This window comes from Pyrus communis, chromosome 4 (genome assembly GCF_041283825.1).
Source record: "Pyrus communis isolate YQ-2024b chromosome 4, ASM4128382v1, whole genome shotgun sequence".
NCBI classification, from domain to species: Eukaryota; Viridiplantae; Streptophyta; class Magnoliopsida; order Rosales; family Rosaceae; genus Pyrus; species Pyrus communis.
In genome coordinates, this window is record NC_142568.1 from 22351981 (window position 1) to 22369430 (window position 17450).

The 17450-nt window shown below is 36.5% G+C and overlaps 2 protein-coding genes, 1 non-coding gene and 1 pseudogene across 3 annotated transcripts; 3 read left to right on the plus strand and 1 right to left on the minus strand.

The window, feature by feature from the left end:
• The first annotated feature begins 6315 nt into the window (after positions 1-6315).
• Positions 6316-6619, plus strand: LOC148697645 (signal recognition particle RNA). Its single transcript, XR_015961971.1, has one exon.
• A 224-nt stretch (positions 6620-6843) lies between these two features.
• LOC137723029 (receptor-like cytosolic serine/threonine-protein kinase RBK2) lies at positions 6844-11184 on the plus strand. The gene is made up of 9 exons (XM_068462183.2): positions 6844-7374; positions 8046-8152; positions 8231-8599; positions 8731-8982; positions 9072-9229; positions 10041-10120; positions 10203-10338; positions 10434-10583; positions 10756-11184. The coding sequence occupies exons 1-9, from the start codon at positions 7337-7339 to the stop codon at positions 10924-10926; spliced, it is 1461 nt and encodes a 486-aa protein (XP_068318284.1). The 5' UTR covers positions 6844-7336; the 3' UTR covers positions 10927-11184.
• An 821-nt stretch (positions 11185-12005) lies between these two features.
• LOC137722174 (secreted RxLR effector protein 161 pseudogene) lies at positions 12006-12764 on the minus strand (annotated as a pseudogene).
• A 2365-nt stretch (positions 12765-15129) lies between these two features.
• Positions 15130-15642, plus strand: LOC137722175 (peroxidase 9). The gene is made up of 2 exons (XM_068461141.1): positions 15130-15143; positions 15333-15642. Exons 1-2 carry the CDS (start codon positions 15130-15132, stop codon positions 15640-15642), a joined length of 324 nt encoding a protein of 107 aa, XP_068317242.1.
• Positions 15643-17450: the final 1808 nt, after the last annotated feature.

A 17450-nucleotide genomic window follows, 5' to 3' on the forward strand; every position in this document is an offset into this window, starting at 1 on the left:
TGAGATTTGCAGACTGCAGCATAAATTTTGATTTTTTTTGGAATGGAATGGGAAGTCTGACTTCGTTCTTTGGGAGCTCACAAATGCTTTGAAGCCTTGAAGGTGGAATGGAAGTTTGGCAGTTATTGTTGGAGGGAAGCAATTTAAATTGATTTGGGGATGTGTAAGTTAGGAACTGAAAGAGTGGAGTTGAAAGATCTCGATATTAGTAAGAGTGAAGTTGAAACTTTTCTTTTTCTCTGTCTTAGCCGATGTGGAATATTTTAACAAATACCACTCATTTAAGAGCTAACCGGGAATATTTAGAACTTCATTGTTCTAGAAAGTAAGACTTAGTCTAACAGGCAAGGCAAACAAATAAATGAATATTTGGGAGAAGAGACCTGGTACTGCTAGGCCTTAGGTTTATCCTAATGTTTCTTGGTTGGATTAGTGATGTTCTATTCTAATTAGCATATTCAGTTGTCCTAATACAAAGGAATCAATACTTTTGCTATCAAACCTAACAAAATATGCTGTGTATTTTTGAAATCTCTTCCATCTGTTGAAAAATATGTTTATGGATATAATTAAGGAGCTTAAATCCAAAGCTAACGACACACATATATTAATCCGGAAGAAATAAGAAATTATGAAAGACCATGTCAGCGTTTGAAAGTATTATTTTAGCATAATTACATTCTTTGTTCAATTAAGTTTCTATTTGACATCTCTCCTCGCGGCTAGAGAAAAACAAGAGAATAAAAAATAAAAATAAAAAACTAGCTACCGACCTTTACTTTTTGTGTTCTAGTCAGCGACAATCTTTCTTTATCTTTTTTTTTCTTCTCTTTGTTTATAGTTGTAGTCACTCTCTCACTCTGCTAAGGAGAGCCTTCAGTTTGTGGTTGTGGTCGTTCTCTCACTTTGTCGATGAGAGATTTTGTGATTGTAGCCATGGTCGTGGTTGTTCAATCTCGTTCAAATCTGAGGTGGTGGTGTTTGTGGCTTGTGCACTCGACAAAGGACAATGAGAAGGAAACTTGACGTTTGTCGGAAGGAACTCATAGCAAGATTTCTCTGCTAACAATTGCAAAATCATTGATTGGTGTGGTCTTTTCTTCATGTAGCCTCTACGTTAGTTCTCGGGCTTGCAATGTTTTGGTCCTTGTGACTACTGGGGTTTAGGACTAAGGTCCTCCATGATGGAAGAATCATTTTGTATGTTGAGTGTTTGTAATTGTAGGTTGTGATAATTTTTTTTTATTTGTTCAAACTTTTTGAGTTGTTCGAAGAGGCATATGCCTGTCATATGTATATTTTCTACTATTTTAATGAAATTTTTTTTTCAAAACAAAGTTTTCATTTGACATGACCAAGTCAATACACATGTATTACACCACCAAAATGTGAGTGTAACCAACAAAATGTGGGGTATAAAAATTGGCCACCATTGCTCCATATTGTGACCCAAAACGCACGATTTAATTTGTACTTTTGTTACCAAGTATTGACAATAAGGTTAGGGACATACTGATCAAAAAAAGAATTTTAAGGAACAAATAAGAAATGGGAGTTCTAATGGAATTACTCAAAAAATTATTTTTCTACATTGTAACAAGTTTAAGAACTGATACTCACAAATTTTTAGTTAAAAAATCAATCAATACTCGATTTTTCTCTAAAGTGGTGAAGAACTCAAAATCCACATGCCCATTTAGAAAAAAAGACAAAGGTTTGATTTGATCCCCATTTGGAGCCATGGATAATGGAACGCGTCAGTCTCTTAATTACTTTGGTCCTGTCCAAAATCTTGTTTTAAATCCTAAACCGTAAAGATCTCACCCCATATACTCCACAGTTTTCCTCATATCTTGGCCCAACTTTTATCAATCATATTCGTTTTAATTTGTGGTCTAAAATAGTTAAGAGTGGAAAAATAGGAAAATAGGAAACTAGGAAAATTTGTACTCATTTCTTTCTTTTTTCATAAAAGGGAGACAACCGATGGCATTTGCACCCACCTCTTGGAGTGCACCACCTTATCCACTCCACCTCTTGTGATTACTGTATTTTACCGTACAAACAATTCAAATTATTAATTTACATAATGAAAATACATTAATCGTAAATTTATGGACAAATTGGTTATGGAATGAATGTAAGTATTGTCCACAAAAAAAAAAAAAAAATGTGTACGCATACAAATGGTATTGTGATAGTATCATGTGTAAATAAATCACATATTATTATGAAATTCTTGGATAAACCCTAAATCAATATAAGATTCTGTCACCAAATCCAATATAAATCACTTCTTACATCTACCAAACTTTGATTCGTAGAACTAATCTCAGAGAAGGGAGTTCCAAAACTCCAACTAGAAAGGACTCTATCAACGCGTTTAATTAATTCATTTACTGCGACATTATTTTATCGTACAAACGCTATTATTTGACCTACTAATTCATTTTGCTCATTCAGATGCCAAAACGAATCAAGAAGACTACAAAGTTTACTCATTCAGTGTGAGAATCCGCACTAATGTTTTCACTATCACCTTCCTGCACTCGGCTTCCACCTCTTTCTTTTTTTTAAGCAATGAAATTAAATTCATAAAAAGCCAAACAGCCAAGCAGACAACAGAAACATATAGAAAGTGACGCTACGATACACAACAAGCTCACGGGCGAGACTTGCAGTCTTGAAAATAGCTTGACTACCATTTACGACATGTAGAGAACAACCATTCAAAACTGCTGACAGATGTCCGCATTCTAATGGCTTATAACTGCATATGGTTAAGGAGCTGTAGCTTTAGAGCTAAGCAAGCTCTGTATTTTGTATAAATTGATCTCTCTCTCTCTCTCTCATTTTCTTGTAAGTTTGGTCACTTTCTCAGAAGATTATACGAGTTTCATTTTTCTTTAAAACTTCAGTTCTTATATTTTCTGCAAACTCCTTCGCATCTCATTTTCTTTTCTATCTAAGACAACAGAAATAAAAGGTGAAGTAAAGTTCACAAGGAGAGAAAAAGAAAAGGCAATGAAGATCAGCCGAGACGATGGCTGGTACCATTGCTTCTGCTGGTGAATCACCAAATCCAAATCGAAGAAGGGTGAAGAAGAAAAAGAAGCTTCACAAAAAAGCAGCAGTATCGGATGAAGGAGCAAAGCAGGAAAGGTGGTGCATGTGGTTCTTATCGATGTCGCTGTACTCATCCTCGTATTCGCGTACCAACCGCAATGGTGCTCTTAGTCATCCCTAATGGCAATATTTTCGAATCATCTAAAGATACATACAATTACAAAGTAGTCCAAAAATTTGGATTTCGTTATAGTTGGTGTAGTACACATTATTCGCTTTTTGATATACTGTGGTGAAGAATTTGAAGCAATGGACCTCAGGTCAAAACTAGGTCTCAAAAACATGATTAATTCTCTTCAAAACATATATATAGCTTGTTACTTGAAAAGAAGCTGATAATCATGTTCTTGAGACATGAAGTACGTAGGCCTCAATTATTCACCACACTAAATCAAAAGGCATTAAATCATTACGTAAAAGTCGAAAAGTATTGTTGCGTGATGGCTCTTTCTAAACTTTGGAAAAAAAAAAAGTCACTTAATATTGGTATTAAAAAGCTTATGTACTAACCTCTTATTTTACACACACAAACACGCGCGCACTAAAAAAATATATATATACAGAAGAAGAAAGAAAACTTATGTACTAAAGGACGGTGTGGGCTCATCAGCAATCCCCAACCCAAACATACCACTTCCATAAGATTGGAGTCCATTGTTAGGATGCCAATATCTTGGGGAAGTACTACGCCAATCTATCAAAATGTAAAAAGCCCACCTCTTTTATATATAAGCCCACCTTCTTTATATTGCTTCTACATTTCAAATTTGTGATTCAAACTTGAGGACATATGTGACACATTGTCTTTATTATCAAACTTGGCTAGCCTCAAAGCCTATCCCTAAGAAGAAAATACTTGGCTCCTTATGTAAAGAGTGATTTCTTTTTATAGACAAATCATAAGTTGACATGCGTACATAAACTTTTACTTTTGAAGTTTTGGCGAGTTACTATTGTGCGGTTAAAAATGAATAGCTCATGACATTTAAGAAGTTAAGTAGTGCCACTCTAAAATTCATTTGTCATGTTTTCAAATTTACCTTTTTCTTTTCCATATTGTCAATGAGGTTTTCATCACTTCAACTTTTCAACTTTACTCTATAGTACAACATAATTTGCTAGGATTCAATCATGTGTTGCGTTCTCACTTGCAACTGATGCAAGCATAGCTAGTGGTCTTTCACCAAGCGGAAGTACTAGAATCCTCCATATGGATGCGTGTGTAAGAGAGGCTCACGATACCATCTTTACAAAAAAAATAGAGAGATATCGAGAATGAAGGAAAGTATTTTAGATAGAGAAACAAAGAAAGAATATACTCTGTTATTTCATTAACTGAGAAATAAATAGTACAAATACAGTATTTATAGTTTGTAAGTGACTTACAGATTAAGCTATACTTCACTAATTAAACATTCAGCTGACAAATCAAAATTTTTGTCGGAAAAGGACTCATCTGCCGACAAAAAATTTGTTATGTGTATAGTTTGAAAGTCTACATCTCCATGGCCAAAACCATAAATCCATCGTTCATAAAGAACCACGACTCAAGACAATGCACATCAGCCAACCGGCAATATCGGGGTCCATTTCTTAATCTGATTTCACTACTCAAACACCATACCTAACAGATACACACCGACAATTCAAGGCCATGCAATTTTAGCTTCATTTCATTGTCATTAATAAATAATTGAGGTAATAGGAGTGTACACTTTACGTCAACAATGAGAGCAACTTATATTACGTTCATAAAATTGATCACATTACTCTAACGTTTCGAACACAAATTTTTGGTCAACCTGTTAACAATTCAGTTCATTATCGGGTCATTAGTTAATTAAGAATTTGTAAACGAGTCGGGTTGTTATCAAATTATTTTTTAAAAATCCGATAAGATATCGTTTTCCGGATCTAGACATTAGATATCATAATTTTTAGCATGTTCATTAACCCGACATGACTCTTTAACAAATAGAATCATTATTAAGTTACCTGTTAAAAACCTGTCAAAATAACAAATTTTACATGACACGATCTATTAAGATAACGAATATGATACAAACACAAAAGAAACACGACAACACAATTTGCCAGACTTAACCTCAGCGGTAAAGAAAATATTATAAGCTGCATATTGCAAGAGAAGGAACAACATCATATTATATTTCGTGCCGGTCGCGAAGTATTATTTTATTTTATACTATATTATATATAGCATTTTTTTAAAGCACTTTATTGTTTGGCCAATATTATTGACCGTATTGGAGGTTGTATTCGATGGGACAACACAACATTCCTCCACAAATATTATATTATGCCGTTTTGGGGCCTCTCCCTCCCTTACATTGGGGATTCATCTTTTTTTGGTTTCTCAAAAGCCCTTGTGTTGTTCTCTATTAACAATACCATTTATTTATATTATATTATTTACTCCCATTCCCCTTGTGTAATCAAAACTTACATAATTTACAATAGTTTTTGTTCCAAAAAAAAAAAATTTGAATACTTTTTTTGGTGTACTTTTAACAATACCATTTATTTATATTAATTTCTCTAAAAAAATCTAGTTTCTAGGTGTTAAAAAAAAACAAAAAAAGAAATTTCCATTAAACTCATAACTACTTGTTGTTTTTATTTCAAACATGGAAGTAATTTATGTTGAACTCATAACTACTACAGATCATTCTGATTTTATTCAGGATGTCTTTATTTCATATTGTATTGTTTGTTAGTCGTTGACAAAATATCGCTTTCTTGTAAAAAGAAGTGAATACCATTAGAGATATTGCTTGCACTTTCTAATATAAATGCAGCGTATCCAACAATATGTGATTAGGTTTCTCGAAAATAATTACACAAGTTCAATTTAGTTGGTGTAACTTTTGCATTTGTAGCAATGTTATCAATGCATAAAAGTTTATAACTTTGTATTTGTATGGATGGAATACCAAAAAATGTGAATTCATGTATGCACTTAACCATTTCTAATAGGTTTAGCATTTGTTTGTAGATTCTTCCATAAATATGAACCCTCAGAATCAACAAAGTTAATGAATCATTGCCAAAACTATAGACATGATCTCACATATTTAACAACTCCCAAATGTTCAAGGGAAGATCCAAAAAAAGGTTTCCATCCTTTTTGGTCGATTTAATTGATTTATGACCACATATATTTACTCTAAAGTTGAGCTAAGTCACGGTAGCTTGTGACTCAAGTGAGGGCACCAAGGTGGTAGGACAATGGTTTGACTCATCGAGCAGGGTCTGCTGTTGCAACTAACTGAATCGTCCACTCCAAGTTGTGAGTTGGGTCATGTGGCTCGGGCTTAAGCTTAGACCATGTGACACCTAGAGTGGAGGGTAATGCGTCATGCTGGGTTCACATAGCAGCGAAAGCCTCCCGCTCTCAACAGTGGAAGGATTATGGGTCAGTGCACAGTTGGCCTATATTGCCTCATTGGTTGATATCGGTTGAACAACCATATTTTTTAGAAGCCATTTAGTACTACGGTCTAATATTATTCCTCTTCACTTGTAAATGAGAGGTCTTAGATTCAATTCTAGTCAAAGACAAATTTGAATCACATTATTGCTAACCAATTGTGAGGCTAAGCTCATATACTCTTCTTTAGTGTAATAATGTCAATTGTTCACAAAAAAAAAAAAAAAAAACAAAAAAAAAAAAAAAAAAGGCCCCCAAAGTTTTCAACTTTGGCATCTTAATTGTGCAATAGTGGAGATATCTCAAAAACCATAGCCTCCATACTAAAAAACTTTGCGCAAAAATCCAAAAAATGTTTTATTTACACCCACGACCAACGGCCACCCTCTCTCTCTCTCTCTCTCTCTCTCTCTCTCACTTTCATTCAAGGTTGTGAGCAGAAGTCGCTGTCCAAATCTGAACACTTGTCAGTAACCCAGTTCGACCCAGCAGCGACTCTTTCGGACTGATGCAAAAAACACATTGAAACCGAAAACCATAGTGTGTCAAACAGGAGAGAGAGAGAGAGAGAGAGAGAGAGAGAAGGGGACGAGACTCTGTTCAAATGTTTAGCTTCTAGATTCCTTTCTCTATCAATAAAGATAATAACAATCAGATCCTTGTGGCTTAAAATATCAGAAATTTTGGTTTATAAATTTGCAGGGCCTCCTTTGTTGAAGAAAGCAGCACAGCAGTCTCTGTGCATCTGGTGGGAGAGTGTTGATGGCGAATGGTGAAGTGAAAGGACCTTATTCTTCATGGTATGCCTCCTTTCTCCTTCCTGTTCTCTCATTTCGGTTTTTTTCTTTATTTTTATTTTTATGTATTTAAAGCATACGTTTTTTAATGCTTTATATTGAGGTGAACTTCTGGGTTTTGTGGATTTCGTATGCCAATCTGAAAAAAGTTTGGTCTTTTCAGCATCTGAGTTTTTTTTAGAACTTTTTTCTGAGCTTTTCTGTTGATTGTTGTGGTGGGGTTTTTGGGTTTTCAATGCTATATTTGCATATTTGTATGTATATGTGTGTGTATACATCTGGAAATTTTCTGCTTTTTTCTGTGTTTGTTTAGCTAACGGAAGACTTACCGCAAAACTGAGTGGAATGACGTTCTAGAATTCATCCAGCGACCCCACTTAAGGCCTGGTTATTGTTGTCTGTGTTTGTTTGAGTTTGAGAAAATTGGGTGTGGGTTTTTAATGTCTGTGCAAGCAATGACAGTAAATGGTCTAAAGTTTTTACCTTTTTGGCATTTGAGGAAGTTGGTAAATTTTTATTACCTTAGCAGAAAAGTTAAAAGATATATATGGATTTTGTACCTTGTTTCTGAAATTGTGAAATATAATCCGTAAGGGGATTTCTTCGCCCTTTTAGTCCTTCATTTGTTGTGATTTTTATATTTTGCGCCAACATTTTTATTAATTTCTATCCAGGGGAGCTGGAAATGAACCCAAAAAATTATCACTGAAGGTCCCAGATGAGATTTCTGAGGTGAAACAGAGAAAACAGAAAGCACTACTTACTTCTGCTTCTGCCCAAGGTAACTTCCTTTTTGGTTTGCTTATCTGTTTTCGTGTTCCGATTCCTATGTCGTAATGCTCGGGTTTCTTCTTTGTAGATTTGAGGTATATCGACATGGAAAAAGAGAAGGACGATGTCCAAACTCCTAGAGGAGTTTTAGAAGCTTGCATGAGAGGCTTTGAACCCGAGACTAGTTCTTCTGAAAACAGCACGACTGAGTCATCAGTGCAAGGTTCAAGTTCAAGTTCACTTTCTCACTGGCGTAAATTCTTTAAACAATGGGGTAAGAGATCGCTTAAGCGCTTAGTCTCCTTCCCTCCGCTTGGTGTGCCAAAGATATCATCACGAAGAAGGATCGGGTGTGCAAGAGAGAATCCAGCATTGACTAATATATCCAACTTCAAGTCTTCGTTGGTGAACTTTACCATTGCCGAGCTCCAAAAGGCGACTGATGATTTTAACGGTGGTCAGTAACTTCCGCCAGATACTAAGACCTACTATCCAATTCCGATATGTGGACTCATAATCGCAGAATTCACAAACCTTTTTAATATCATTTTGATTATGACATTTTCTCTGTGGGGATGTTTCTTGCAGAAAACACAATTGGAAAGGGTGGTTATTCAGAAGTTTACAAGGGTCGCTTGAAAAGTGGGCAGCTAGTAGCAGTCAAGCGGCTGACGAAAGGAACAGCAGATGAGAAAACAGCAGGCTTTCTATCTGAACTTGGCACTATAGCTCATGTTGATCATCCTAATACTGCAAAGTTGATTGGATGTTGCGTTGAAGGAGGAATGCACCTCGTTTTCGAATTATTTTCACTTGGAAGTTTAGGATCGCTCCTGCACGGTATGTTCATGATTTCTGGATTCCAGTTCTTAGTTTCAAACTGCTTATTCGTTTATGCGCTTTCTTTTTAAGTCATCTGCATATTCCAGGTCCAAAGGCTAATGAAATTGATTGGAGTAAAAGATACAAAATTGCTTTGGGGACAGCAGATGGTCTGCTGTATCTTCATGAGAGTTGCCAGAGGCGAATCATTCATAGAGACATTAAAGCTGATAATATTCTGCTCACAGAAGATTTTGTGCCACAGGTATTTTCCAAGTTTCACACCAAAAATTGCTCGAACATTGAAACTTGAAAGAGTTCCGTATTTCCTGGTTTATTTTGTAGAGTTAAGTTACAATATGCTAACAAGTTTGGCTACACGTTACAATTAGATGGTCTTTGTGGTATCTTGAAACATAAGGCCACCAACAGTCTTTGGTTACTGACTACATTGTCTAGCTTTGTTGATTGTATGCAACCTTTTTATGCACATAAACGTTACAATTATCTATTTGCAGTCTGTTTTTATCCTGGGGAGATAGCGTCCTGGAACAATTTTATCATATTGTGTTCAATACCCGTGCAACATAAATGGCAGGCATGTGCCGACAGCTACAATTCTTAGTACATAAGATCTCTCCGAATATAGAAAACTACGCATTTTAGCCGCTGCATTTAAGAATGAAGTTCGCATTGTTTAAATGCATATTTGATAAGCCTGGCCAGGGGTGAACTTTAGGGTCATGAGATAAATAAGCGCATAAGCTTAAGGATATGCTTTCAAATGTTTAATCATAAAGAATTTTAATGAATCTCGATACTTATTTGCTCTGTTTGCCATTTAGCATACTTACTCAGGCTCAATCCGGTGTTTCTATTGTGCTAAAACGGACTGTGTTTTACATCTTTTCCTCTTGCCTTCTTCATATTGACAAAGAGAAATTGACAACATTGTATATGAATCGTATTGGCCTTCTCATGTGCTAACCGCTGACCTCACTGGACCTAAACTATGTGTCCTTTTCATCTCTCTCTTTATAATCAACTTACTGATCGGTATAGCCAATTTATGCTAGATATGTGATTTCGGGCTTGCAAAGTGGCTACCCAAACAATGGACTCATCACAATGTCCCTAAATCTGAGGGTACATTTGGGTATGTACGGTAAACTGTTTTGTTACAGTTAAATAAGATTCTTTATATTTCGATGTCTTCATTTCTTACCCTTGAATGTCAGGTATTTTGCTCCTGAGTATTTCATGCATGGAATAGTAGATGAAAAAACTGATGTTTATTCTTTCGGAGTCTTACTCTTGGAGCTTATAACCGGGCGTCCAGCTTTGGATGATCTTCAGAAAAGCCTTGTACTTTGGGTAGGTTTGCTTCTGCATAATTAGAACATTACCATCTATTGTTGTCGATATATGCAAGTCCGTAGCTGCAGATGTAATTTTTTCACTCTTTGTAGGCAAAGCCTTTGCTTGATAACAATGAGATCAAGGAGCTTGTCGATCCTAATATTGGTGACAACTATGACCGCAAAGAGATGGATCACATGGTTTTGACAGCAGCTTTATGCATCGAGCAGTCTTCTATTCTACGTCCTCGCATGAGTCAGGTAAGTACAAATTCCAGACAGATATCCCATTATTTTTCTGAGTTAACTATTCATGATGACTTGATCGAGCGAGGTCATCATACCTTGTTTCATGAAGTTTCAGCCTCCTAGTTTCACTTAAATGTTTGAGGTGTTGGATAGCGGGATGATGACACATTTTGGTTTGGCGCAGGTTGTGGTGCTGCTAAGAGGCGATGATTATGTATCCAAATGTGCAAAAGAATCGAAAAGGAGGTTCCTGCAAAGAACATACTCTGAAGAACTATCGGATGCACAAGAGTATAATTCAACAAAGTATCTGGGCGATCTCAACCGACACAAGCAGGTCGCTTTCAGTTCTTGAAATAGGTGGATAGATAGAACATTTAAACAATGTTAAATCTAGTAGTTCTTGTAGACTTATCAGTTTCTGGGGTGCTTGCAATTCCCATGGAAATCGAGTCGTTGTAGATGGATTTCCAATTTTCCATGGTATTTGAAAGCACAACCAGCTGAAATTGTGGCTCTGAGAGAGTGAGGGGAAAGACTACCAATATGTAGTGTTTTCTTTTCTACAAACATCATCTTACATCATCACATATATTAATGGTTTTATAATCTACACGATATTGGTTTTTCTATTGGGTAGGAGGGATTCAGGTTGTCCCGACCCTAGTTGCACCCAGGTGCAATTAAGTTTCTTCGCCTCAACCAAACCACCAGGTATGAAATTTACAATGAGGCCCGCTGTTTATGTTTTCGGCCGCAGGTAGAGTTGTGCAAAATATCCGTGGGTATGAATAACTGTAGTAGTTATCTGTCCATTTAAAATTGATAGTTACAACTATGAGTAACTGTTTAAAAAAATGCACAGTTATATATATAACCGTTTAGATTGAGCTAACAAGGCTTACAAACCAATTCAATGCCTGCAGACTCCGTAACCACAAATGTCAACCTCCACAATCACACGAGACACCACTATAACACGAGTTAATCAAATAAAGGTGTCACTTTAAGCGTCTGTTCCAGTAACACTGCTTTGTGCTTCACATGAAGCTTAGCTTATGTTGATATTTGAGTAGTCTTTCATTGATGAACTCCTGGATTACGAAGGGAGCAAGAGAATACAGAGAGAAAATGAAAAACTAGAGTGAGAAATGGAATAATCCCTACATCAACCACGCTGTTGCAGAACAATGCTTTTCATTCATATAGATCATTTCTTACATCAGTTATCATAGCCATTCAAATGCATTAGCCATTGTGATTATGACACATGGCACTTACAAGGCATGTGAGCCATTGAACATGAAAACTGATCTAAGACCCTACACTTGGCATATGAGCCCAAGTTATCACAATAGAACAAAACAATTATACAATAGGACAAAGGTAAATTGAATAAGTAAATCATTTACTAACAAGAAATTAGTAAGCAATTTACTTTTCAACACTCCATTCTAAATTGCTAACTGATTTCACACCAAGTAAGATTCTCAAGTAGTTGAATCTGCCCTTGGGAAGAGCCTTGGTAAAGATGTCTGCAATCTGTTCTTCACCTTTGTAGTAAATCAAATTAACCACACCTTCTTGAATTGCATCTCGAATGAAATGAAACTTCATGCCAATGTGCTTGGTTTTTTGATGAAACACCGGATTCTTAGACATGGCTATAGCTGAGGTGTTGTCACAGAATAGGGAAGTTGCAGCAGCTTGCTCTTCTTCAAAGTCCTCGAGCACAAACCTAAGCCAAATAGCCTGAGAGGTTGCTTCAGCTGCACTAACATACTCTGCTTCTGCAATTGAAAGTGCTACACTGTGTTGCTTAACTGAAGCCCATGAGAATGCTCCGCTCCCAAATGAAAAAGCATACCCTGAGGTGCTTTTCAAATCCTCATCAGATCCACTCCAATCACTATCACAGTAACCAATCAACAAGGCATATTTTCCAATCACATATTCAATCCCAAAGTCAATTGTTCCTTGAATGTACCTTAGAACTTTTTTAGCAGCTCTATAATGTTTCTTGGTAGGTTTGTGCATAAATCGTGCAAGTAAACAAGCAGAGAACATAATATCTGGCCTAATTACTGTTAAATACAGAAGGCTCCCAACAATTTTCCTGTACTCACACTCATCTACAGGTTCACTTCCATATTCTCTTTTCAGTTTATCAGTTGCAACCAATGGAGTGCTCATTGGCTTGCAGTCTTTGAGCCCAAATTTATCTAAGAAGGTTAGAGCATATATTTTTTTGATGTATGAATATACTCCCTTCAATTTGAGTAACTCCTATCTCAAGAAAATGATGGAGTAAACCCAAATCTGACATCTCATACTTGTTCATCATTTCAGTCTTGAATTCTTACATCATTTCATCACTGCTATCTGTATACACTATGTCATCTACATAGATTGACACAATTAGAGTCCCAACACCTTCTTTGGTTCTCACATAAAAGGGTTGTTTCACTTGAGCTTCTGTTAAAACCACAGTGAATCAAATATGTGTCAATTTCACCCTACCAAGCCCTTAGTGCCTGTTTTAGACCACAGAGTGCTTTTCTTAACCTATACACTTTGTCTTCATCCCCTTTAATCACAAAACCATCAGGTTGATCTACATATACCTCCTCCTCGAGAACACCATTCAAAAAGGCTAATTTAACATCCAATTGCCACAATTTCCAACCTTTCTGTGCAGCTAGAGCAATGAGTGTCCTAATTGTGACATCCCACATCGCCCAGGGGAGTGATCCTTAAATGTATATCCTCATCCCTACCTAACACGAGGCCTTTTGGGAGCTCACTGGCTTTGGGTTTCATGGGAACTCCGAAGTTAAGCGAGTAGCGCACGATAGCACTCCTAGGATGGGTGACCCATCGAGAAGTTCTCGTGTGAGTTCCCAGAAACAAAACCGTGAGGGCGTGGTCGGGGCTCAAAGCGGACAATATCGTGCTACGGTGGTGAAACGGGCCCGGGAAGTGGTCCGTCCCGGGCCAGGATGTGACACTAATAGTATCTAACCTTGCCACTGGAGCAAAGGTTTCATTGAAATCAATCCCTGGTTTTTGTGTGTAGCCTTTGGCTACAAGCCTTGTCTTGTGCTTTTGAATGGAGCCATCAAGGTTTAGCTTAGTTTTATATATCCACTTCACTCCCACAACTGGTTTCCTATTTGGTCTGTCAACTAATTCCCAAGTGGAATTCTTTTCAATAATCAACATCTTTTCTATCATAGCCTTTTTCCAAGCTTTATCTTTGACTACCTCACTGAAATCTTCAAGTTCAATGATACTCATGTTGCCTTGAGCATATACATCACTCAAACTCTTCCATTTCTGTGGAGTATGATCATAAGTTTCAGATATTGAAACTGGAGAACCAAGTGAATCAGGTTCTTGAGAAGCTCAGCTTTGTTTGGTTGATCAAAGTCCTTGATGAAGTGACCAAATCGATTGCAACCATGACATTTTGGCTTCCCTTTAAACCAACATTCACCATAGTGTAACTTATCACAATGTTTGCATTTTCCCTTAGCCTAATCTGGTTTTCCTCCTTGGTCATATTTGCCACCTTGATTGACAGTGTTCTGAGATTTAGGATCCCATTTCTTACCCTTCGATTTCTAGTTCTTCTTTGGCTTAGAGTTACCAAATGAGGGATTTGACTGAGTTCCCTTTGGATTTACACTCATACTACTGAAAGCTCTCTCAGTGGTACTCTCAGCATGCCTATCAAGGCGCTGTGCAAATCCTCTCAATGCAGCAATTACCTCTTGCACCTCAATAGTTTCAATGTCCTTAGTTTGCTTAATCACATAGCAAACAGGGTCAAATTCTTTGGTCAAGCTTATGAGCAATTTCTGAACCAAACGCTTTCTGGATAACTCTTCCCCATAACTCTTCATCTGATTCACCAACTCGAGAAGACGAGTGAGATACACAGACAAGGTTTCATCATCCCTCATCCTTGTGTACTCGAAATCACGGCGTAGACCCTGCAACTTGATGGATCTCACTTGCTTATCGCCATGAAATTCCTGATGCAGGATATCCCAAGCACCCTTTGAGGTCTCCTCGTTTAAGATTCTGGGGAAAATGTCATCTGAGACAGCTCCATGGATAATACCCAGTGCCTTAGCATCCTTCATTAGCTTTTCGTTCAGAGATCCTTTCTCTAATTCCGATGACCCTTCTGCATCGACCTTCTTCCCTTTCGATTATGAGATTTCAAGACCTTTTCAACTAGATCCTAGATTCCATGTGATTTGAAAATAGTTCTCATTTGGATCTTCCAAAATTCATAGTTGTCACCATTGAATATTGGAGCCCGAAGATCACTACCACTTGACCCAGCCATTTGAGACCTGAATCGACGAACTGAGTCAGAAATTTCACGTTGGATTTCTCAGCACAACACTCAGAAATTTCACGTTGGTTATTTTTGTCCATTCAAATGGGCAAAAAGAATAGAAAATTTAATGAATTTGACGATTATTAGGCACAAATTCAAGACTAAAGAGACTCAAAGCGAACTGAAAGTTTAGGGGCAAATTGAAAGATGGTTATGAGAAAGTGAAACACTTTGGCTTTTAGTTAGGATGTGACACTATTGTTAGTAGGGTAAAACTAACTTGTTTCACAAATCACGACCGTCTAAACGCGACACAAATTCAAGTTGAATATTTTATGGATTTTTTTTTATATATACAATATCAATGCAGGAGGGCATACAATTGGGTTCACAAAATGTTTGTTCGTCAGGCAGACCCGGAAATCAGTTTGCCCTAGAAGAGATGGCGACAACACACCTGCTCCCTTGGACTTTGTTTCCCCTACAAGGTTCGACAACAGCTACTTCAAGCTTGTACTTGGGGGACATGGACTTCTCCCTTCAGACCAAGTGCTTCTGACTGGGAATGGAAGGCAGGCAGCTGAGCTGGTGAAAACCTATGCAGCTAATGAGAGCTTATTCTTTCAGCAGTTCGCCAAGTCCATGGTTAAGATGGGGAACATTAATCCTCTCACTGGATTAAAGGGACAAGTCCGGAAGAATTGCCGCCACGTTAATTAAGTTATTTACTAGCTAATTCAGTTTATGTGTATGCTTAAACTTTAAACTAAATAAGATACCTTTTGGTTTTGGCTTTTTAACTGTTTCTGGAAATAAAACATGAACTAGTTAAGAACCTTCTTAATTGCCCTTTTAAATTTCTTAGGATTAACTTTTGGCTTTAATGCTGCAAAGGTGTTCCAGATAAACGCCAAGTAAAACACATATCTTAATCATTTGTACTTTTCTTTCTTCGTGTTCATGCTTTAGATTTTGATACTTACAACTCAATATTTCTAGATAAAACTCATCTATCTTTAAAGATCCACTATAAGCTCAAATTTAAAATCTGCAACCAAAACACTATTGACCTATTAATACAATTTATTTACACCCATGCCGCTTATACTTTATGGTCCGTTTCCCAAATTCTTGAATTTTTGCCAAATTAAAAGTACTAGAAAAAGTGAAATAAAATATATTTTGTAGTAATTGTATCCATATTAATTGGTAGGTAAATTAGTTTGTTCCAATTATTAAAAAAAAATTAAAACAAAATACAACACCTATATTATATATTTTGAATCAAATAACATTCCTCTAACTCATACGTAAATTATTTTGTTCCAATTATTAAAAAAATTTCAAAAAAAATACTACACCTATATTATATATTTATGAAATGAATGCGTAAGGCTCAATGTTATATATATAAATTGATCTGTAATGTGGTTTTGTATCTGGAGTTGATAGAGAAAGGTTAAGGTTACATGATATATAGCTCGTTTGTGGATCGATGAAAGATGGCAGTTGAAATGAACAAAGTTTTGGTGATTGGAAATCAGCCTTTTTGTCAGCTGTTTGCTGCTCCAATGCGAACAAGTTGATGGAAAAGAATATATAGTGGGGGTTATGCTGCAAATCGTTTATGTCGAAAAACAGCATCATCAGTGTGTTTTTTGATGTCCCCGAAATGATCAAATCTGCATAACTACCATGCAAATTCGTGTCAGATGGCGCAAAAATATGAAAACCAGGATCTACTTGTATGAACTGCATGTAAAAAGAATTTCCTCTCCTTCTGGACACGGAAACGACACCTTTTGTTCTTCAGTTTTTACATTGTGTAAAACTAAATGGGCTTACCATAAGTGGGCCTGACCCAATATAATCTAGAAACAATTTCTTATTTGTTATAGCCTTTTTATTTTCAAATTTAGGTAGATCAAGTATAAAAAGTCAATCAAACGTTAGATTTTCTCTTCGAGAGTTCTAGGGTGCTCTGGAATATTCCATACTTATACTTTAAAAGTTTTAATCGTTTTTTGTATTTTTAAATAAAAATTTAGCAGATAAAAAATACAAAATATTTATATTTAGAAATGCCGTAGAAAATTACGTCACTGTAACGGTATATCGGTGCTTATGGATGTCATCATTTGAGACTCATCTTGTTTAAACAAGATGTGGTCATCTTGGACTCGCCTTGTTCAAAAATAAAGAAACAAACAAACGTGTTTGTTCGGCATCTTTGCTTAAGATATTATCGTCCCTTGTTGTCGTAAAGTAGCCAATGTCCTCCAATTTTTCAAACTATTTAATGCCGTACGTTAAGCCTACAATTCATAGGTCTCCCCCACATTTCCCGCTATTCTCGCTTGGCGTCCTCAACTTCCATCAAATACTGTTTGGACCCCCAGTGGGCCTTTCAAATAGGATGCAAAAAGACTATTTTGACCCCATAATATGCAAGCTATCCAACCATATGAAGTAGTACTGTTCTAAAACATTTGTCTAGGCGTTAGAAGGATGGTCATCATCACGACTAG